Below are 25,423 nucleotides of genomic sequence, written 5' to 3' on the forward strand. Positions count from 1 at the left end.
CAAAATATAGGAAATGCCTTTTTTACATACTGTAATGTTGTTGAAACAGTGAAACAGGTTACCTAGAGATGTTGCAGAATTTCCAGCATTGGAGATACTGTATACCAGCCTGTTCACAGCCCTAAGCAATGCTCTCTAGTTGAACATACTTTGAGCAGAGCAGTTGGACTAGACAATATCCAGTGTCCCTTCCAATCCCAAATGATTGTATAATTATGTGAAAATAATAGTAAGATATACTATACTCTCAGGAAGAAAATGCAATACAGATAAAACCTCATCTGAGGGCAGTCTTTTATAGAACACCGATTTTTAATGAAATTCAGAAAAAGGTAAAATAGTTGTGAAAATATGGCAATGATAAATAATTTGGTTTCTGAATTCTGCATTTCCTGTCCCATGTCATTGCTGTATTTCTTGGAGGGTGCTTCCTGAATTCTTCCCCTTCCACTTACAATCACAACTGCTACTTTAGAGTAGCACTTTCTAGTCTGAAAGAAAGCATGTTAACTGGTACTTGTGTAACTATGTAAACTGGCTATCCCCTTAGTTTTGGTAGACGGAATCATAATGATTTCTAGAATTATGGCAGAACAGTCAGTCCTTCATGGGAAACAGAAATCTATCTGCTAAAAATAAAAATAAATAAAAATCAATTCTTAAGTTGCCTATTTTTTTCACCTAAAATAACAAAATAATAAAAACACATATAAATTTCTGATTTACTAACAAGCACCCATTATGAAGATATCTTATTCTTCTCACTTTTTTCCTGTGAGTTTCCTTTTTAAAAAACATATATATATATACATGCATATTCTTTGTACTCCCCTTTTCTTGATTGGTCTTCAGAAAAAGGTTTTCTTTTGGCTTGCAGTTTCTGCCTGCTCTAAATACAGGCATGGATGATTCAGCTCAGTTCAAATATACAGTGTAACATTTACAGAGAGTATGGGTCTTTGTTTCTCTCTCAGAAATCAATATTCAAAACATGAGGGGAAAAATGAGGATTGGGACCTCTTTACAGCAGCATGATTTCCTTCTTGCTAAATGAATATGGATACCAACACAGAAACCCAAAGCAAAATTTTCATTAAATAATTCCAGTGTCATCATCATAGGTGATTAACATTAAAATGTTTAACATCAAAGCCTACATTACCAATTTGATTTATTTTTTATTACTCTGAGTAACTGCCTGAGCTCCAATGAGAACATTGATCCAAAAAGTGAGTTGCAATTACTATCATGTGTGCCAGACCAGTACAGAAAAGCTAGCAAAAAGAAGCCAAAATCCAAGTTGGCTTTACAGCAGAATGGGCACAACCATGCAAAGCTTCACAAGCTGCCTTTACAGACTGAACAGAAGTCAGTAATAATGAGCAGAGAGAGTATGCCTCCACACATCATTTTTTAAAGAATCAAGGCTTTTAGTTGTCCTACTGAAAGCAAAGCTGATTGGGGTATTGAAGAAATATGAGATGATGTGGGTACAGTGTATTTATCAATACCCTGAGTTACACCTCAGATGCCTTGGCCATTGGAAGTTCGACTACCTACACTGGAAGAAGACTATTTTTGGGTAGTCACGTTTTTCCCAGTAAGGGAGCTCAGGGACTTATGTATTTCTTATTACGTTTTCCTCATTAAAAGATTTTCAAAAGAGCACTTCTGCTCCAATGTATTTACAAATCACATGTAACATGATTGTTAATGGTAAGAGTCTCCCTAGACAAACAGAAATGTTTTTCATGAGCCTCACTTGCCAGCCTAGAGGACTTAAAGTGAAGTTGATTTTAAATTTCAGGAAGTGAACTGTTTTAATTTCCTCCAGTATGTATGAAGAAAAACAAACAAACAAACAAACAAACAAAAAAAAAACAACAAATAAGTGATAGAATCCAATCACAGAATCTGCTATTCCCATTCCATTCAGTATAAGTTGTTCTACGTTAATATACTTAACAAATATATTGGCATACAAACTAACAAAAAAAAAATGAATTAACATAGTATGTAACGTGGAAGCAGATGAACATAATCTTGTTGCAGCTCCCCATCACTAGTAATGTAGACTCTGTTCTCTTGTACATTTAGATTATTAAACAGGTGTCAAATTTACAGGATATATGTGCAATCTTCAGTGACCACTACTGATCAAGTCTTGCCCATAAACAGCATGCACTTCCAGTGGGAAGAGGCTGGTTTCCAAAGAATTGCATATCACTTGCTAAACAGAAAACACAATTAAAATAGTAAAAAATGGCTCACTAATTATTAATCACTTCTCCTTATTCAGCTTTAAAAGGCTTGGCATAAAATATTTGGAGGATTACACAGTCTTTCATGTTTCCAACATAAGATTTGAATGTGGCAGAATAAGAGGGAAAAATACATAATATCAGACGCAATTCCCCCCTCTCTCACCATACCATTTTCTCCCCTTGAAAGAAAGAACTCAATGAACATGGTTTGCTTTCATTCCCAAATACATAATGACATAGGACGTGTCATGCAAAGAGTTTCTTCAGTACATCCAGCCAATAGCATCACAAATTTTGTTGCAGGACTTGATGTCCTAGCCCTGTCATTCAAATGCTAGTGATCAAAAGATTTATCAGACACATTAGACAACAGTGTTCATGAGCTCACAGGAAGTATATTCAGAAGACAGATATGCGGAAGACAAGATGTACAACAAGGAAGATGGAAAAAACCCCATGAAACTGGTAAAAGAACACTGCGTTTTCTAAATGGGAAGTTTAATTTGTTTAAATAGAAGATATAAGTCATATAAAGAAAACAGTTTTAAATAAGAAGTCTTCCTTCAATTTGAAATGCATGAAATCTTGGAGAATTATAAGAAAACCGTCTGCTGATCATAAGGCTTTTTAATAAAAAGAGGTCAATCTAAATAGCATGTTGACCTACGGAAAAAGAATTATAAGGATTCATACAGTCTACCTTTATAAAACATGAGAATCAATACTCTTTCTGTTGTGTTACAAGCATTAAAGTCAAATGCTTTTAATTAACAATATACATAATGTAAGTACAAAAGGAACAAATTATTTCACATGCAGCAGCTACCTCATTATTAAAATGCAATTATATTTATGGGGGCATGTTTACAATGCTGATGAAAATAGTAAAAGAATGCAGGGGTGTTTATTATCTACTCTTCCTAAACATGCAGTTATCTCTTGCCTAACAATCATATATTTGTTCGTCTCCCAGCTCCTGTAGGATTTAATTCATTCACTTGGATTTCACTGGAATGCACTAGAGGAAGTTTAGATTAATACATTCTGTTTTGAGGCAAATTTCAAGAGGCTGATTGATTTTGATGTCAATATAGTATAAGCCATTAAAATTTTCTTTCCTAAATCTTTCCCTTACTGATTTTGTAGAACAATAGAAATAGATATAATGCATTTTTATAATCTTCTGCACCCATTCAGCAAGTAAAAAAATGAGCATTAGAAGAAAAAAATGTATTCACTGTGATATACTATGAAACAACAAAAAAATACAACCTAACAATGTCAGAATATTTATTACACTAATCTAATAATAATACAATACCCACTTTCTACTGTGGCAAGCTCTATAGCTCTACAACTTGAAGCTGATATTGACGAACTTGTGACTTAGACTAATATTTCCAATTTTCTCTAATTTTTCATAAACATATACATTTAAAAGTACCATACAGAGCACTGTAACAGATACTCTTTTTTTCAGCTTTACCTTACACATGCCTGAAATTAATCTACTTTTCATTGCAGTTCAAATTATGATTCTACAAAACACACTGTCTTCAGAAGTCTCTAATGCTAAGCAAGCATATTTTGTCTTTAAAATTAAACAGCCCCAGTTTGCCTATCTGAAGGAAGAGGATTTGATTCTCTGAGTTTTCCAGGTACTTTCCTGCAGGAAGACAAACTCTTGAACAGAGTACTGTTATTTTTGCTTAATGCCTACTAGCACAAGGTGTTTCAGTGAACAAGTGCAGGGCTAACAACTAATGTTCTTCTAATTCTGAAAGTACATACACAAGATCTTTTGACTTCATAACATTTAGGAGCTTTACTGACTTATAACCAAAGAAATCCCCTATGGGGAAAAAAAAAAAAAAAAAAAGGCTGAGGGTTGTAGTATATGTATGTAAGAATATAAGATTGATAAGGAAAAAAAAGAAACATGGAACCATGTCCATGTCTATTCTCAGTAACAGTATTCTTCTGTTTTATGCAAGTCAGAACTGACTGGATGACTTTGAACTTATTTTGGACTATTGATACTTTTTAGAGACTGGGGGTTCGTTATCTAAGGTAAAAAATTGGTACTTTGCCATGCTTTAATCCAGTTAACAATACAGTATCACTCCAAAATTCACAGAAAACTGGATTTCTGAATAGAGAGCACAGCTATATGTTAATGCCTGAATAATGCTTTAGGCAGAGGCTTTGAAAATACATATATTATGCATACATTTTCTCAGCATGAGAAAAAACTCGACTCACAGATGTATTCACCCTACTGAAATACTATGAGTTGCCTTGATGTGGGATATTCATTGGTCTGAAAGAAAAAAGTATGTTACCACTGTTTACTCAACTCCTTTGTTAATAAAAGTTACAGTGATTCAAAGAGATCAGCCTTGAAAGGGAAGTGGTTAAGTGTCACACCTTTATGAAAATTGTTCTCTCTCCCATCCAATAACTTTTAAGATACAATCAATATGTATGCTTGTATCAAAGAAATTAAGTTGATCAGTAAATTAAGGAAATTCTCTCCATAAATAAAACATTCAAATTTCTTAGTTTGATTACTGCTGTTAATTCCCTTTTCCTAGGATTTGTGCTCTGATGGCAATTCAAGTTAAGAATCTAAAATAGAAAGTCTACCGAGAATTTTTGTATGGGTTCCTGTGCACCCAGATTTTCAGGCTGTACAGCAACTGAAAAAGTCTTCAATGCTCTTTTATCAGCCAATGTTGACTGCTTGAAAAAAATTCCTCCTGCTTCTAAATAAGTCCAAATCTGCTTTGAAGTTGAACTGACAGTTCGAAAATCATTCTATATATACATTAGGAACTATGTGCTTTCATTTTTCTATTCTTATCTCCAATTTCTTGTCTAAAGTTTCCCTTTTTGAATAATAATAATATAAAAAAATATGAAAAGTGCCTTCAGGTGAATAGATCTTATCCTGGAAATATGCAATAGCTGCAATAAAAGAAAACTGGATCAGAAAAATAAAAAATAAAAAAAATAAAAAAATTAAAAAAATGTATTTAATTGCAAAATCACAAAATGATTCAGTTTGGAAGGGACCTCTGGAGATCAGATACCTAGAAAGCAGGTTGCCAAGGACCATGTTCAAGTCGTTTTTGAAGATGTCGAAGGAAGGAGGAGTCTCCACTGCCTTTCTGGGCAATATATACCAGTGCTCCCATGGGAGAGCGAAATGTATGGGATTTATGTCATTCACCTTTGTGGGTCAAGAAATTACGTGTTTAAACCCTGACTAGAAAACAGACACCTAGAAGTGTGCTCAGAAAACTACACTTGAGAGCACCTGAAACGTTAAGACTCAATGGGCTTCAAAAAATCAAGATCCAAGAGCCTTTGGATCTCTCTGGATCAGATCAGAAATGACCTGCCAAAAGTCCAAGAACAATGAACCATCTGTGCCTGCTGAAGAAGGTTCTTAGGCCAAACCACTTCCTAGCTGAGAGTTACAAAAAAGGAGCCTCCCACTAGGATAACTTGCTGTGGAACTGATATTTTACTTGTCTGTACAAATGCACTCTCAGGAACGTTCTTTATAGGCTAAGAGATACTGGCTATGCAAAACCCTATCGAGCTTCCCTACAATTTCCCTTTGATTTTTCCCTGACACTACTTCTCAGAGGAGGAAAGCGTGAAAAAGAAAGCTGTCAGTAGAGTCTCTGCAGAGGCGTCCATCAGTGTAATACTTCAGAATTCATACTTAATCAAAATTAAAACAATCAGCCACCAGAAAATATAATAATAACACTGAAGAGATAAATGAATACACCTATACTTTTTTGTTTAAATAAACCATGGAAACACATATATTTTAAATTGCATATGGTTAAACAGTTAATAAACTAAACATTTTTAAATCACTGAAGCACAGTACACACATGAAAAAAAATACAGTGGTAAATGGCAGAAGTTGCTTAGCATTCAAATAAAAAATTTTGTAACACTTTTGAGCAATAGAAAGGTTTTACAGGACCTGAGAATATAACCTATAAGTTAAACAGATCAAAGTTCAGCACTCGGCTCTAGGCAAGCCACAGTACAATGGTACCTGACCAAATATCAAAGTACATGGCTGTGCAGATGCTGTGAAAAATTAGATAAAGTGGTTTGGGCTGTTTACTAGTATTAAAGTCATTGGGTGAAAAAAAAATAAAAATCTAGGTAAACGTTTTACCAAAATCCTACAAAACAATTCAGTTTTTCAATGTCACAGTTATCATAAAAATTTAAGTGTTTTATTTCTACATAGCAGCAGAGAAATACAGTTCTTTTGCTCCTTTTAATGAGCTGCCTACATTTTCAGATCTGTTCAACATTTGATACTGTATTTGATCTAAGTGCTGCTAAGCTTGATATTCTTGATGGGATTTGGTCAAGGAGCATACCAAGTACACAATAAAAGGTTTACTTTTCAGAACACAGATGTCCGTAGTCAGCAGGGTTCACAGAAAAGCTCATGGAACTCACTTTCAAAATGTATTTAACAGCAACTGTATACCTCTCACATTAAAATAATATAGACTAGGGTTTCTTGCAAGGCATAATACTGTAAACAATACCATAAGCACGGCAAATACCAGATTCATTCAGAATTCTTGTATTATTGTAGTAGAAAATTTTGAGTAACTACATAATATTATATATTTGCCTTGTGCAGGCATTTGGATTTGCCATAATAGAAGGCTTATATGTGCCAATTCTCAATTATTTGGAAAAAAATAAAAATAACAGCAAGCCCCACAAGCTCATAAAAGGCTACTTAATCAATAACAAAACAGTTCATTACTTTTACTTTCTTTTTTTGGTGTACATAGGCCTGTATTATAATCCCTAGACTTGAATCATCCTTTCTTTTATAGGAAAGGCAATGAAGGGGTAAGAAGGTAACAGAACTTTTGAACAACAACAAAAATAAAAATTTAAAATAAAAAAAAAAAGGAAGAATCTGGCGATTTGGCTCTGCATATTAAGTGAAAAGAGGAATATCAGACATCTTCTGGATTTCTGCTTATTTTTTGACTTTGTCTGTTTTCAGTAGAAAATGCCATTTCCACAGTGAACTCTAAAGCCCATCTTATCTGCTTAACCATATGGCTTCTTTTGACTGATTATGGATGACTTTTTTACATTGCTTGTATGTGTAGTTACAGGTAGTTCTGTTACCTCACAGAGCAGAGGCTGTGTTAAAAATGTTGTAGGCATTAAACACAACTTCACCACATGATTCATGGATTTGTATAACAGCCTTTGCCTTACAGCATGGGAATCAACTGCTTACATGCTCAGATTCAGTAAATCATTTTTGCCTACAAAGAAAAGCATTCCAATATCACGGTACAAGAAGTGCATTCTTTTACCTTATATGTCTAGAACACAATCTAAAAGCAAATTATTAATTTAAACTTTAAAACAGCTCACTTTCCCTCATCTTTATTTAAGTCATTGGGGTTTCTGTCAAGCTTTTTATGGAGTCAGGATAAACCTAAATGCCTCATAACATGTTAATTTTCAAATAATATCTTAGAATTTCTCATTCCTATCCAACCACTGATTTCCCCAAAACAACATTTATAAATCCCGATTTAGAAGACAAAATCATTTTATCTCCCACCTACGAATTCTGCCACTGTTCATATCTTCCATACTCATACTTATCAGCAAATCACACTACATCTTATCATTAGTCATACATAGTATAAAATAATTTTACCTTGGTATTAAAGTAAAGATACAGTTGCAGAAAGCTAATGTTGCAGTCCTTAACCAACTGGGATTCCTGCCAATCCCTGCCCAAGCAAGATTATCAAATTTTTCCATACTATGAAGCACAATCCAAGACAGTTTTTATTTCAATTGCACAAAACATGTTACTAATAAATAAGTCAATTAAAGGATTTATATATACATCTTTGGAAAACAGGGGGGGAAAAGCACAAAAAATGCAGAAACTCTAATTAGTATGTTAAAATATTATAAAACAGTGAAAATATGCTGACATTGTCATGTTCATGTTTTCTAATATTAATATTACTTCAGGTTACAGAAATAATTGTGATCTGCTATTTTCAAAGTAAGTATGGGTGAAATTGGTGATACTTAAACCAATGTACTAAAAAATAATTCTAAGTAGAGGGAGACTATATATAGTAAAACCTCATATAGTTTAAAATACTTGGCTTACTATAGTACTTCAATATGATTTTTGTTGTATGCACAACATGCACTACAATCAATGTAACACGTTCTTTTCAATCAGCTACACAAAATAACAACACACAATTTCTATTATTGCTTATCATATTACAATATATCCATTTACAGATAATAAGATTAGATTCATTGTCATTTTCATTTTGTAGAACATTTTTCATTCAATCTTCTTCTGTTAAAAAAGGGGGGGGAGGGGGGTATGTAGAATTTCACCTTCATGCATAATAAAAGCCAAATATTATCTTATCAGAAGCAACACATCCAAGCATGCTATATCCTATTTTGTTAATGTGACCAGAGAATAAAAATAAAAGAGCATCTTACCTCAAACCAAAGATATGTGATTGTTCATAACTGAATAAGGAATGAATTTTAGCTTCTGAATTCAAAATAATAAGCCTGTCAATGATATCCTGCAAAAGAAAGACAAATGTAAAAAAAAAACACCTCTGTATTTCACACAGATAACAGTTCTTTAGGGATGTTTACTATAAAATGAAACCTATTATTAAAAATATATATATTTAAATTATTTCTGTAAAAAGAGGTGCCATTGACTTTTTTTTTGGTGGAAAGCAAGAAGAAACCACAGAGAATGTTAGGAAAATAACATAGTAATTAGATTTAAAAAATCACTGAATATACAAAAAGATCCTGGCATGGCATGTATTTGAGTTCTTATTCAGTATTAAATCACAAGACAAATGTTAAACTATTTTATGTGTGTGTGTGTGTGTTGTTTTTTTTTTCATGTTTGAAATGTGTTTATATCTAATTTAATGAAAAAAATAGCAAGTCCTTTAGTATAACACCCTCTCTAACACTGGTTCAAAACACTGTCACTTACCTTCAGAGGCCAGCATCCAAGGCCATCCATGATGACTAGGCTTGAATGTTGAGGTTTATATCTTTGATCCTACATCATTTAATGTAATAGAGAGTTTTCTGAGTATTCAGACTCAACCATTATATGTTAATGTTAGATGAACATCCCCGTTTTAATGCCTATTTTCCTTCTGTTAACTACACAGTCTTGATTGTCTAACTTGGACTTATACAGTATTGCTATACCTGGAAACCTAGAGAATTCCAGAAAATTGTTGGAAGTTCCACAAAAGCCAAAGTAACATACGCTTTCAAAAGCCATAAAAAAAATACTTAAGATCTACCACAGTTTGAAAACTATGAAATATTTATCATCTTCAGCATACATCTTCCCTGCTTCCAGTAGCTCAAAAAACTTTATGACTTTACTTTAGTAGTATCTATCAGTGGACATGCCAACACTGAGTGAATTGGAAAAAAAAAAAAAAAGAAACTTTTCACACCATTCACTCTTGAAATCAACAAAATGGTGTTACAGAAAAACAAACACACACACCAAAAAAAAAGTACAAAAATATTTTCCAAACATAACGTACACTATTATGATATACACAGTCTAAACAACAACTTAAACTATCACCAATCCAGCTTGTTTGCACTAAGCAAACACTTTAATGCAACAGCAATTCAAAGTGCTAGCTCATTAGCAAAGATCTAATTTTAACTGCCACTCAAGGTCACAGATTAAATTTGCCTGTGCTTCACAGATGAGAAAAAAATAAATGGATTGTGGCTGGAAGAAGTGATACCAAATGATACTAACATAATACTATTTTTCTTAAGACTAAAATATGCCTTGATCAGTAATTTTCCGGTTAGTGTTTTTTTGTTTGCATGAATCATCTGTGCTATTAAGAAAGCCTGAGGTGCTTCTATTTTTATCTTTTTTTTTTGAATCCACAGTCTAATAAAGCAATATTATATAAATACAAATATATAGGTGTTTTCCAGCATTTGCTACCATGCATGCACACACAGAGATAACAATGTCACTTTTTCCATGGAAAAACACACTCTCATACAAGCCAGGAAATAGGATCTTTAAATTACGCATCAAATTTTTTATTATCTTTAGGATTTCAAAATGAAAATTTTGGTTAACATGAATTGATACGTGCATATACTGCCCTCATGCTGTATATAATACAAAATGCAGAAAATTTCAAAGGAGAAGTAATAACTTACTTTTTATTACAGTAATAATTTCTCAATAAAAATATCCTCATGTAACTATTATTTTTCTTTAAAATCTATAAAACTCTACTTACAATAATATCTGTAGGTACTTCACGGAGTGAATACATTGGTTTATTTGGTATATCCTGTTTACTCAGGAGCTCAAGAACTGCAGGATAAGTGAGCAAGTTTATCAGAGACAGAAAAGACTAGAGAAAGAAAATAAGAAGGATGACAAAAGGTATTGTTAGTCAGCTAAGTATAACAAAATGTATGTTAAAAATTATTTACTTTAAGTTTGTTCTTATCCTTCTGTGTAGTCTGGAATTGACATAAATAGAGCTGCCAAAATCACTGCAAACCTGCCAGGTGTATACAAGCAAAAAGGCCAGTAGTCTCTGGGAAGCATGTACAAGCAATCACATTTTACAAGTGGTGGCTTAGTAAAGTTGAATTTTTTTCCAATGGGGTAAATGAAATATAATTCTGGAAATAACTTCAGAATTATCTATAAAATCCTAACACTTGTACTACCAAGCAATTCTAAATTTTAGAGACACAGCACACTCTAAAAACACATCTTCCTCCCTGATCTTACTACTATAATTCAAGACTTGAACTGATAGCTAGTATTTTGAGATATTCACTTCTGTCATGCCTATTTACTGTTATATCATCTTTAATGGAACATTGGCATTGTGATCTACCGGGTAACAAAAGAATTTTTTCAATTAACCATTATTTGACTAGCATATTACATCAATTTCGCCCCATATGACAGAAAACAGGCATAGTTGCAATAAAAAACTAGTGAAAGTTATGTATCATAATATCTGAAATACAGTACTGTTTTTTTCCACGTCAGTAAAGAAGATTATTAATTAACTTCTCACCTTCTGACAGCTTTGGTCAATAGGGTCAACTGGAGTAGATTTGGGTTGAGTTATCCTCACATCATCTTTTCCACACTCCAAAAGAGTCCATAATTCAGTTACAAGGGCCTTTATAAACCCTAAAACAATTTTTTTGTTTTAATCATGAGAATGGTAAGAATACCAGAAAAACAATTTTACATATTAAAAAACATTTTATACCACAGTTCTAACTCAGATTCTCAAAATTTTCTACACTATGTACTAAAATTTCACAGGACAGACTGCCTGAGTCTTACTCTCTCCCTTCTATTCTCAATCCTTTGGTCAAATTACCTTTCTACAGCAGTGTGCTGATATTCAATTTTACAGTAGCAGTTCACAAAGAATATTGTACTACAGTAGGATGATATTTATATATATTGCATGTTTCATGTAAATGAGCAGCTGATGTTTCTTAACTAGTTAACTTCTCAAGACTACCTAGCATTGGCTCTGTGGTTTTATTGGTAAGATATTGTAAATCTGTATTTATGCACAATTTATTGGTGAGTTATAGTATGAAAAGGGTATGAAAACATACTATAATGACCGAAAAATATTTGTAAGGGAAACACTACTAGCTGAATTTAAGTAGTTTAGTAATAATATTTTTTAAAAAAAGTAAAAATAGACATCTACATTTGAAATCTCCAAGTCTAAGTTACAAACTTACTATAAACTTCACAGACATTACACAACCTGCTCTAAGGGCTGAAAATCAATGCTGATTATTTTTGATCTACCATTTTTCTTTGATGCTGAAGGCCATAAAAAGCAAGAGAACCTTAAATAGGACAGATGGATTTACTCAAGTAAGTCTGCTCCTTGCTCTCTGAAAAATCCCAGAGGCATAAATAATAAACAAATAACAATCAGTTTCCTTGACTGGCAGAATTTCCCTGCCTTTGTAATAATCTTTCAGCCAAGCCACTTTAATTACACACCAACTATTTCTAGATACTCAAAGAGAAAATAAGCAATTTCTGTACCTCACCGAATTCCTCAGCAACTTGAGGATAGCTTTACTTTATTGCTAAGATTCTAATTAACACAACGACTACCTAGACACATGTGTGGTATGACAACAGTTAATTTCTCTGAACATGAATCAAAAAAATCTCAGTTCTGTCTCATTGTTGCACCAGAGCATAAACGACATTCAGGTCTATAAAGCTTCTCACTCTGAGTTGTCAGTAGCCATGGAAAAGTGCATATATAAATTACATAAATCAGCACTTAATAATTCTGATCTGCCAATCAATAAGTACTTGCAAATTATTAACAGCTTTTTATTATTATTATTATTATTAACAGTCATAAATGCACAAGCAGGAGATTTCTGGAAATCACAAACAATGAAATAAAAATTTGTGTAATGTGGGGGCGGGAGGGAGCTTTCATTGAGATAAGTGAATGACTTTCAAGTCTGAAAGAATAAATTTCCCTGAATAATAATAATAAAAAACTATAGGCATTTAAAGAGCCTTTGCTAATAATGCATAATTATTCCAGTCAGTTCATCTTTTAAATACCTTTCCCACCATTTTTTTTCTACTGTGCAAGACTACAGCGCATAACTATTCTTGTAACTTCCTTCTTAAAATTACCTGAACTCTGTAGAGCTACTGCACCTGTTGGTGTTGTTGCCAGTTGTGCAATAATCACTCCATTACCAAACTCTTCACATTTGTTTGTCTGTTAGTAACAAATATAAAAGCACAGAGTTAATATGGCAGAGGACATGAAACTCTCAAAAGATCTCTTAAATATTTATATTTCCTACCTATGTTTATAGAATTTAATCCACTGTAATATTAGACTTGAACAGTTCACAGATATTATCTTGTACAGACTTGCCAGGGTCAGATTCCAAACAAAACATCAAGTAAAGTATCTTATCAAAATTTAAATGATAAATGCTATGTTTGGGAGATGCAACATCAGAAAATAATAAAAACTTTGGTATTATAAATTTCTTTGCACACTTTCAGTAGGATGTCCACTACATTTTTTCTCCTAAAATGCATATAAGCTGATTTTCAGTTACATGCTAACATTTTATCTAGATCTCAACAATGCCTACCAACAAGATTTTACTTTGAACTTCTCAGTAAAAAGTCATAAAAACTCAATATATGTCTGGCATTCTAAAGATGGTTAACATCCAACAAAATTATATCTATAGGACACTAACATCAAAGATCATTATCTGTAATTAAAATTAATTTTCTGTGCAGTATAAACGACAAAAGTTCTTCTGGATTTATTTTCTTATTATTTTCTTTCTTCTTTATTTTATTGTAACCATTAAAGGAAAGAAATACTGTACCTGCTCTGTAATGCTTACCTGGAGTTTTTTTGATAAACTGTTGAACATAAAGCTCACACAGTCATTCATGGCCCCTGTACTATGAAGCAGAAAAAGTCCTTTCGGTGTGGCAGAAAAATTTAACAAGGCATCTAGCAAGGTTTCTTCCCATAATAAACTGTAGGAGTAGCAAAATAATCATTTCATATATATATATATTTATATATTTTTTATATGTATATATAAATCATGAAAAAAGGAAAAACTATAAATTAACTTTAAAAAGCAAAAGGTTTCATTCACTTTACTACATTTAGTCTATGTTATCTTTATAATAATAATAATAATAATAATAATAATAATAATAATAATAATAATAATAATGCACAAACATCCAAACTCATCCTGGCAGAAGGATTAGGTTACATGGTAAGGAAGGAGCATGGAACAGACAGATGAAGCAGAAGGGAACCGAGAAGACCTGTGTCATCCATACATGTACCTATGATTTACTGTTTAATTCTGGACAAGTCTTTTAAGGCATTAATGTGGCAGTTGCGAAGTGGCAAAGCTGGCAAAGACTTTCTCACTGATGTAAATACACTGTGAGTAACTAATAAAAATCCATGTTTGAAGAGAGAAAGACTCCTGCTAGAAAATTAGTACAGAATTATGAAAATAAGGAGCAATATATACAACAGTTTGTTTGTTTTTTTTAAGAGCAGTAATACTTTCTACCAACATGGCAGGGAAAACAGCAATTACAAGAAGGAAGTATGATGATGCCTTCTGCCCTATAAAATACTCTGTCCCCCAAAATAAAAGTGAATCAATTCCATGACCTTTGAGAAGGTACTACCGACCACTTCAGGCGTCACTAGACTCATATGATTCTGCTTCCCTAAAAGCACTTGCTTAATGGATTCTCACTTGTAGTTCTCATTTTCCCTCTTTTGATTCCTATCACTAAGAATCCTATCCTTGTGCAGCAAGCAGCTTTTCTCATTGCAGTCAACCATTACCCCAAACTTTAATCACTGCTGCACAATCCTTGCCATTCTGTGTTCTGAAGCAAAAATTTCACACAGAAATTTATCAGTTTCTCTCGTTCTGTAATGTAATAGAAAATCTAGATGATAGAAGGAAATTGTAGCTTATGCCAATGGTACTGATTAGTGATAGCCTCCTTAGTAAGAGCTCCGCATTTCTGAATTTCTTTTCACCACTAGTTTGGAATTGCTATCCAGTCCACATGCTACCACTACAGGCTGCAGTCAAAACTGTTGTGGTATGTTTGCAAATTATACATGAGATCTATGTTAAAGTATAATAAAAAATCTGCTTAAATAACTGGCTCTGCACTAACACCAACATAAATCTCAATTTTAAGGCTCACAGGTCTGTATGCTTCCAGATAAGAAATATACAGGTTTATATATATATATACATATATATATATATATATATACACACATATATATATATGTATATATATATATATGTATATATATATATATGTATATATATATATACACACATAAGGGAAATTAAATTGCAATATAAAAGCAAGGATGTCTTTGTCTTAACATGTAAGATGGCCTACATTCTGACTTTAAGCCAGAATGTAGGCAATCTTGTTACATAGTATTATGAAGGTGTAGATACCATTCAGCAGAAGAGTTTTAAATTAACATCCCATCAGAGCCACTCAGATGAGACTCATGCTAGGATGACCATGCTCCTGGCAAAAGCCCTAAAAAATACAGGGTTATAAAATGTTGAATTGTGAATAAATTGCAGTGTCCATTCATACTTGTGCACATGTATAAATTAAGCATCAACACTTACACATTTTTTGACTCTAGACTTATTGATGAAGTAGAGTCTGCACCAGTTACAGGAGTGGGTACTCTTTCTGAAAGCAAGCTCATCTGTGAAATTAAAGTAATAATAATAAACAACCCTTCTTACACTGTTTATTTACACCATTTTTAAGCTCCAGATCTTGCTCATTTCACTTTAAAAAACAAACAAATTAATAAAAAAAAAAAACAACAGTGATCAGATTCTGAGTCTAGCCTTTGGTATAGAATATATCATTCTACTACATTTTTTATTCCAGGAACGCTCACTTTCCATTTTTAACTCAGGCATAAACCATTTTAAAGCTATTACTTTTTTTTTTTCTTTTTTTTTTTTAAGTTTTTATTCTTTAATTTTTGAAATTAAAAAAATGTACTTTTTAATCAGATTTTTTTTTAGCCAAAATTTTCATGCAAAAACTAAAGAAACAGAACAACATTTTAATTCTGCTTTTGCCACAGGTAATGGAAATAACAACCTCCGGAACCAATGACTCAATGCAAATTTATTGAGTAATTCTGCCTATTTTAATTTTATTTATAATATTCATTTTATTTATAATATTTGTTTTTATATTTATATTTATTTATATTTTATTTATAATTTTATTTATATGATTTATGTGTATAGGTATGGATATACATGAAGCTACAGAGAGATAAAGATTCTATATATATGTGTGTGCATGCACACATAAAAACATATTTGATGGTGTTTTAATTAAAAAGATGTCTAAAATTAACTTGTGTGAAAAGCACCTTATATTTCGGATTAATGGTTTAAAATTTTTATGTTTCTAGGGATAAGGACCATATTATAATATTCTAATGTAAGTGAGAAGTTGTTAATTTCAGTTAACTTACCCTCTTATAAATGTGATCTAAGACATCTACAAAAGATTCCTGAATTAAATTAATTAGTTACCTTGGCCCTGGTAAGTTTCCCCTTTTTCATCATCTGTACAAAAACGCCAGTTTCTCCCTCAAAATTCCAGCAAGATCTGCCATGTAAGACAGGTGGTAAATCTTTGTAACTAATGCTTGGATTTTATTTTTATTTTATTCATGGTCTGCCATTTCTGATCAAGAATAAATGGTAGAATATCTTAAACTGCAGATGTTTTGAAATTGAACAACAGAAAAATATTTAAAAAAATCAAGATGGCAGAGTTGAAAACATGACTTTGCTGTCCTAAACTGTTGATTCCTGAAGCCGATTCCCCTTGATCTCCAAACCAATATGAAGAAATAGAATTTTGTCAGTTAAATGTTTCATGATTCAATTCCACACACTTATGCTATTTATCCTTTATGTGTCAAAACAATTTGTCTAAATTATGTTATTTATCATAATAAAATCTTTTGATGTGCAAAGTTTTTTTGTTGTTGTTTTTTTTTGTGTATGTGTAGATGCTATGGTACTTTAGAGCAAATAAGTGGAAATACCCATCAAAAGTATATGACAGTCTGACTGATAAACATTAAACAGGGTAACAACTTAGTTCAAGTAAGACTTACTTGACTACTTACATACCAAGAAAGCACAGAAAGATTGACAGATTTTTGAGTTATGTGAATTACAGCATGATTAAATTGAACTAAACTCCAAAGTTTTCAATGCAAGGAAGAACATTTCAAAACCAACATTTTCTGATGGGAAATAGAGTTTACTGTGATATAATTATGGTTGTAATATTTTATTTTCAATCAAGATTTATGCTTTTGTGATAATACTTGTATACGAAAGTAGTGAAAAATATCCACAAGGTAATGATTCAAGTCTTCTTTCATGCTTTATCTTTCTGATACGTTCTGCCTTAGTTTACATTGTGACTGTGTTTCTAAGCATTATAAAAGCGTACAGTATTTGACAAGAACAGATGTTCCATTTTGTTTCCCTTGCATTCAATCTCTCTCCCGCTTCCTTGACTTCCAAAAAAAAGGTTTAGCATTTTAAACATTTTTTTTTCCAGCTTGGTCTGATCCTTCTCCTCTAAGAAAGTATTTTACAAACACTGGAGAGGGGAAAAAAAAGTTTCAATTTTTCAGAATAAAGTACTGTAGCACAGCTTGTCTTTCCACAAAGAGTTCTAGTATCTGTTGTTTAAATATACTGTTTCAGTTTTGCTGGAACCCAAAGTTGAAGTTTAATACACTATCCTTATCTAAATATTGACACTGTAATTTTAGTGATTCCAACCTCTGTTTGATTTTTACTTCACTGTGAACTTTCTGAAAACTGCTCTTGCCGCATCTGCTGCCATTTTTCCATATTAACAATAACATAATAAATGATAAGAATTTTCAAACTGCACATAGGAACTCTGCTATAGGAACAATGAAAATAGAAAAGTTTAGTGAATAAAGCAAGGATCTACACTTCTTGTTCAGTAAATTTATAATAGAAAGCAAAATTGTCAGAGCTGTTGGACCCAAGTTCTCTCAGGCAGAATAAACACTAGACTAGCATCAGACAGAAGTTAAAATACAATCTCTATACTTCATAAGATATCCATGTACAGGTATGACAAGAACACCTGCTTGCACATCTCATTATAGTCTCTTGAGAATATTTCAATGGCATCTAAGCATTTCAGTCAAATATTTGTAATCTCCTATTTTTCTCTGTATCTTCCACTAAACCTAACCAAAAATTATTCCTAAGACACAATCTAAACCTCCCCTGGTGCAGCTTGAGACCATTTCTTCATGTCCTACCACATGTCACCTGAGAAAGGAGATGGATATCCTTCTCACTACAACCTTCTTTCAGGTAGCTGTAGAGAGTGATAAGGTCTCCCCCTCAGCCTCCTCCATCTAAACAACCCCAATGCCTTTAGTCATTCCTCACAACTCTTGTTTTCTCATCCCTTCACCAGCTTTATCGGTCTTTTCTGCACATGCCTGAGCAGCTCAATATCTTTCTTGCAGTGAGGGGCCCAAAACTGAACACAGTATTTGAGGTGCAGTCTCAAGGAGACCTTGTTGCGTACAAGGAGACAATTGTTTCCATAGTCCTGCTGGCCACACTATTTCTGATGCTGGCCATGGTGCAATTGGCCTTCTTGCCCACTACTGGCTCATGTTTAAGCAGCTGCTGACCAGCCACTCTTCTGGCCTATACCACTGCATGTGGTTGTTATGAACCAGGCACAGGACCTGGCATTTACCCTTACTGAACATTATGTGTTTGAGCACAGCCCATCAGTCCAGCCTATCCAGATCCCTCTGCAAAGCCTTCCTACCCTCAAGCAGATCTACAGTCCCACTAACTTGGTATTGTCTGTAAGAGTGTACTTGATCCCCTCATCCAGATCACTGATAAAAATGTCAAACAAAAAACTTACACCAGTACTGATCACTGGGGAACACTGCTGGTGACCAGCGGTCAGGTGGATTGAACTTCATGCACTACAACTCTTTGAGCCTGGCAACCCAGCAAACTATGCGCCTGTCCAAGCCATGAGCAGCCAGTTTCTCCAGGAGAATACTTTGGGAAACAATTTTTACTAAAATCCTACAATAAGTAGACAAATTGTGAACATCAGATGACCTCTAGCAGCAAGGACAGTATTTAAAGAAGAATTGATCAATGAATGACAGGTCTTCCTATACATCCTCAGAGATCCTGGTTTAATCTTCAAGCACATAAGGCTTAAAATTAGTGTCTGATAGGTTCACATATAGAAGCAAATTTTGAAAAGTAGAACTTCATTTTTAGAACAATTCTTATCTCACTATTTAAGTATAGGGAATCTAAAGCACAGAACAACTATTACATAACCTGAACCTCTTACAGTAATTTTTTTTCTGATCTTCCCAATCCAAAGCAAGATTTACCTTTTTCCAGGCCTCTCCAATAGATTCATGCAAGCCATAAGGAATTAGCATCTGCAGGCCTTCACATGTTCTGTACATCTGACGACATACAAAAATGAAAGCTCCTTTAACAACTGGCAAAAGCTCGGATCCAGATAAAAGAGAAATGTCGTCATGAAGAAGTTTCTTTGTAAACTGAACAATTACATGAACAGCTGTAGGACTAGAAATAAAATAACATTTTTTAAATGTTGGTTTGTAGTCATCAATGAGCCTTGAAACAAATCCTTTGACAGAGCTTATAAAAATTGTTCTAGGGCTAATGGAAAAAAACTATAACCCACTATGGAGCGACCAACTATATTAATACTCGCAACAGCAGTCAGAATAAAAGAAATGCACAGCAAGTGATTTTACTTTGGTTACGGGTTAACATAAAACAAAAATGCAGTCACAACCTTCCATCTTGTCCACATGGCCACAATCTACACAAACTGCGTGTTTTATAAGAGTCCAGTTGGGAAAAGTAACAAGACAATCATTTTAGCTTTTACTAAATCAAAAAGACTATTAGTATTCTTGAAGCACATCAGGCAAGATTTATCTTTGTTCTTCCTCTTTCCTATCTGAGAACTGCTTCTGAAATCTTCTAGGTTAAAAACACAAAATACGACTCCTTCCCCAAAAGAGATCAGATTCACCACCATTTTCCTCCAAAAAGCTTTTACGTCCATACTCCCATAAAAATGTACACAACTTCTGAGCTTTCCCCTCTCAGAAGACATATATTCCAAATAATTGACAGCAGCAAATAATTGACATAAAGGTTATTTTAATGACCTGCAGCTTAGATACTTTTAAATGCTAGTCTCAATTTTACTGCCCAATTTCATACTTTAGCATCAGCTAAGAATGCACTACACACAGGATTAGAATATTATACAGATACTATATTAGGCACGCTGTTACAAATGTCAGTTTCTGATACAAGATCTGCCTCTACATGTATTAATAAGTGAATGTTACAATAAATCTATTGTTTCAGTAAATTAGGTTGATTTTTAATATTTATTCTAAAAACAAGCAAAATAGACGATATTAGACTTTGGTCTGAACAGCAGCACTATGAATATACTGGAACTACATTCAGAGAAAAAGAAAGCCCTCAAATGAATAGGAAAAACAAAGAAACCATGGAAATCTTCCTTAATAAAAGTATTTTAAAGTGTATTTTACCTGTTTATACACGTAAATATTTCCCTTACACATTCTCCAAAACAATTCCTACTTTAATTGATAATGAGATATTTTTACTCCAAACATAAACAAAACATATCATGCTACAAAAAAAAAACTGAAATGAGTCTCGCTTCATAAGACTAATGTAATTCATTACTCACTAATGTTATTCATTAATGTTCTCTTACCTATCTTCTTTAGCAGAGTTTTTATTTCCTCCATAAAGAAGAATAGAAAGACCTTCTTCTACAGCAGCAAACCTTGCCAAAATATCAGCTAGATCAATTAAAGTGGTTTCAAGGCAATTTATATATACCTGTTTGGAAGCCAAAAAAGAAGTTTTAAATTCAATGCTTTTGTGAAAGCTGTTTATTCAAGTCTGGCTTATCTATGCAGAACCTGAATGAAGGTCACCTTTCTGATGTCTGCTTAATGGTTTAAACAAGAAGTAAGTAGCCTACGTTCAAATGCCATCATATAAAAACCTTCATCACAAAAGGTTGTAATTGCTACTTTTAATGATTATGGCAGAAATCTAATGACTACACAGACACAGAGAACACACATTTCTAAACTCTCTTCTCTTTTCCCACAATGAACGTGGAAAGACTCTTGATAAGTCACTTAGGAATGCAAGAACAGTATCTGAGTCAAGGTGAAATACATGCTAACTCCCTCTTTGCTGTATATGCATTGGCAACTCTTTGGCAAGATACGGAATTCCAATTTCACAGGAAAATCTTGTGTGTCCACCTCATTTCTTGGCAGCAGTAGGTCTAAACAGCCCCTTGCTTTGGAACCATGAGGGAAGCCTTCCACACTGGAGCAAAGCAGAAGTCATCTGCTAATTCCTTATTCACTTCAGAGCACTGCACCTCTGAGCTGTAATCAAGGGGACCTGAACACTTAACATTAGGATTCAGTTTAGTCTAGTACTATCACTAGTGAATGTCCTACCTGAATAAAGGCTAAACTAGCTATTGCTCATTAGTAAGTAAACTCACTATTTCAATAGTAGACAAGCAAAATTCATGTATTCCATGAAGGACCTGTCAGGGAGCAGAAAGGGCAAATTGCTCTGCAAGAGAAGGGAAGTCAGGAGCCAAGAGTGATAACAAGGCAGCCAGAGGCAGTGGCTCTCCATCTGATTGGCAGGTATTCCCACCATACCCAAGCAAGTTGAGCTGACCAGGTCCAGTGATGGTAAGCAAGTTCACTCAACAATTCAGATCCCTTCCATGGAGATGAGAGAGGTCTGAGGTTAAGCCATGAAGCTGAATCAGTGAGCGATCAGGGTCAGACAGACCAGTGATCACTAGGCAACTCTACAGTAACAAGGCTGAGGTAAAACAAGCCAACAAGTCTCGTCTGTGGGATGGGGTTCAGATAAATGGGATGCCTGGCTTCAATGCTGCTACAACATAGTACAGGCAGGAAATGAGGGGGAGAACCTCAACTTAAAACCCACTCCAGAGATGGAGTGAGTTCACGCTGAGACATTACAAGAGACATTTCTGTGGGGGATCTCCAATGAGGCTTCCTCACAGAGCTTTATCAAACAGCTGTCTTCAATGTTTGACATCCATACCGCTACCTAGGTTGGCCCTGAGCCCAAGCAAATAAGCCCAGGGATGGGATAATTAGGGAGGAGATGTGTCCAGGGCCTGCCAGTACACAGCAGCTATAATTCTGCAGAACTTATTCCAGGGTCCTAAAGGTGATCACAAAAACCCTGTTCCTGTCCATATGCCTCAATCTAAACATGAGGAAACATTTTTTTTATTGTTATTGTTATGAGGGTGACTGAGCACTGGCACAGATTGCCCAGAAAGCTTGCAGAGTCTCCCTTCTTGGAAATATTCAGAAGTTGTCTGGACATGGTCCTGTGCAAGTGGCTTGAGTGGGAGAGCATGGACCAGATGACCTCCAGAGGTCTCCTCTAACCTCAGCCATTCTGTGATTCTGTGAATATACAGAATGAGCACACAGTCATGAAATAACTGGAGCTGTTTTCACCCAGAAACCAAGAAACACTCCAAATTACCAGAATTCATGAACAGATGTACTTACAAAAAAGAATAACAGTTTTGAAAGCAAGAAAAAAATATCCTTTGGTAATTTCCCCCTATACACACCCAGGAAAACAGAATGGAGTCAACAGTGAGATGAATTTTAGGCAAGGATGAACTAAGGAGGATTACTGCTCCCAGTAATGCTTGTTGAATACTTTATACATCAGAGCAGGGAATAAGGCACCACTATCCTGAAGCTGAAGTCCACTGCTTAAATCCTCTCCACTCTTCTGTTATTCATCAAGGAAAGCTGGACTCCTGGGAGCAGGGATTTTTACAGTGCTATGCAATCCAGCTCCTGCTTCTTCCCTCACAGGTAGCTCTATATTTTATACACTGCACCAAGGAAAAATAAATGGTATTTACTTTACAATTTAAGTAATTTACTATTATTGCCAGTGCTCAAGGTAATCAGAGAAAAATATAACTTTATTTCAAAACTTGACCTAGTTGCAGAAGTACATATAGATACTGTATTATTAGGTAGATGGGGAATCATTTAATTTCCTGATTCTTCTTGTGTAAAAGGTCATGAAGCAAGAGTGTAGAAAAGCATAGAGTAAGTTCCTTCTTTTCTCTTTAGAATTTATTGTTTTCTTAGTCAGGCTTTGTTTTTGTTTCTTTTTTTTTTTTTTTTTGTTAAATTTTCATGTTAAATAGAGGGTTAAAAAACTCTCTCTGACCATTTATTTTTAGAGTACATGGCATAATTGTTCAGAATTTTAAGAAAGGAACATACTGTGCTGTCATTGTCTCTTCAAAAGAGTATTGTTATTATTTTGTTTTCCCTGTGCAAGACAAAAACACACATAGTACTTTGTTTATTTACAATGGGAATACTATGATCTGTACCACCTATGTTTCAGCAGCAACTTAAAAGACTACAGAGCTCCAAAAGTCAACACTACTACCTACAAACCAATCCTTCTGACTACTCCTGCTCATAGCCACCAAGTTTCTTCTTCCCTCGCATATATGGAAGACTACTCTGCTTAAAAAAACAAAAACAAACAAACAAAACAAAACAAACAGGCAAAAAAAAACAACAGCATAACTTTTTCATCAGGCCTATTCTGCAACTGAGGAGCCGTATACCCACAATCCAGCACTGGAGAGACAGACAATAGATCCTTCATAGGGACGTGTGATTCTTATGTGTCTAAGAAGTGCCAGTGGTTTGGCTGGGAAACAAAACCAATCCCACTTTTTGTAAAAGAGGAACAGGGTTACCCTGACTTTTCCTACCTTTTCCAGCTATTGGTTTGCCAGAACTGATATAAAACAATTTGCACTTTCATTGGAACAAATATGACACGTTCCAGATTTACGACACATACACAGCCTACTACAGCCACTGTGCAATAAATATTCCTGAATATGACCTGTTTTGTTTTCTTTTCTTTTAAAGAAAGAAAAGGTCCAGACGGGCCTTGAATATCTCCAGAGAAGGAGACTCCACAACCTCCCTGGGCAGCCTGCTCCAGTGCCTCATCACCCTCACCATGAAGAAGTTCTTTCACATGTTGGTGCGGAACTTCCTGTGCTCTATCTTGTGGCCACTACCCCTTGTCCTGTCCCCACAAGCCACTGAAAAGAGGTTGGCCAAATCCCTCTGTCTCCCACAGTTCAGGTATTTATAAACATTGATGAGATCCCCAAAGATTACCAGTGTCCAAGCTATATGCAGGCTCAGTGACTTCTTGTCTTTTAAAAAAATCTGTGCTACAGTTCTGCAGCCTACAATAAGATCAAGACAACTTAACGTGCTAACCCTGCAAAGCATTCATAGATAGCCTTAAATAAAATGCTAGTATGCCTTAAATAAAATGCAATGCTAGTAAACTCAGTACAGATACTTGCAAAGGAGTATCACAGAATGGCCAAGGTTGGAAGGGACCTCTGAAAATCATCTAGTCCAACCCCCCTGCTGAGCAGGATCACCTACAGCACATACTGCAGAATGGCATCTAGGCAGGGTTTGAATACCTACAGAGAAGGAGACTCCACAGCCTCTCTGGGCAACCTGTTCCAGTGCTCTGTCCCGCACACAGCAAAGAAGTAAAGAAGTATTGACATGATCAAGCTTTTCTAAGACTATGGTTTTAAACGTTAAAGAAATATATACTTTAAAATATTTATTTGGAAATACTATTTACACTTTTTCAAAAAGCACTGGCATATTTTGATAAATTAAAATATTTACAGGCATTAATATGAAGAACCTTTCCTGAAAAATAAACAAACTGCACTGAAAAAATAATCAGGAGAATGTTGAAAAAATTTAACTTTAAGAATCTGGATGAGGTATTTAAGTTAAGAACCTAAACTGTCTTTACATGCTTTAATCTCAGGAAATTAAAAAATTCTCAGTTATTAACTTCTCTCAAAATAAGACAGCTCAGGCAGCTAGCGCATGCCATCTGCAGTTCAGGCCCTCAAATTCTTTGTCTTGAGACTAACAGTCACCTAGATGGATGTAAGCATCTCCATCAAAACAAAAACAATAGGATGGGCTGAAACTTAAACTTCTTTGCAGGCAAGTGCAACTAGGCTTTCAAGAACTTAAAGGTAGGTAACATTACACAAAATATTTACAATTCTAATAGAGACATTTAAAATAAAAGAAAAAAAAATGAAAAGA

The 25,423-nt window shown here is 34.2% G+C and overlaps 1 protein-coding gene across 1 annotated transcript in view; it reads right to left on the bottom strand.

Annotated features, from left to right (window-relative positions):
- The window catches only part of TBC1D32 (TBC1 domain family member 32), a gene marked incomplete at its 5' end in the record, with an annotated part of 84,471 nt that overhangs the window by 44,616 nt on the left and 14,432 nt on the right, over nt 1-25,423 (bottom strand). Inside the window, 8 exons of the mRNA XM_084284720.1 lie at nt 8,832-8,920; nt 10,661-10,777; nt 11,462-11,580; nt 13,090-13,177; nt 13,830-13,968; nt 15,639-15,721; nt 19,493-19,694; nt 20,899-21,026. Coding sequence (XP_084140846.1) covers nt 8,832-8,920; nt 10,661-10,777; nt 11,462-11,580; nt 13,090-13,177; nt 13,830-13,968; nt 15,639-15,721; nt 19,493-19,694; nt 20,899-21,026 — 965 coding nt within the window. The remainder of the gene's footprint in view (nt 1-8,831; nt 8,921-10,660; nt 10,778-11,461; nt 11,581-13,089; nt 13,178-13,829; nt 13,969-15,638; nt 15,722-19,492; nt 19,695-20,898; nt 21,027-25,423) is intronic.

The sequence above is a fragment of the Netta rufina genome (genome assembly GCF_964035555.1).
Source record: "Netta rufina genome assembly, chromosome: 3".
In the NCBI taxonomy this organism is placed as follows: domain Eukaryota; kingdom Metazoa; phylum Chordata; class Aves; order Anseriformes; family Anatidae; genus Netta; species Netta rufina.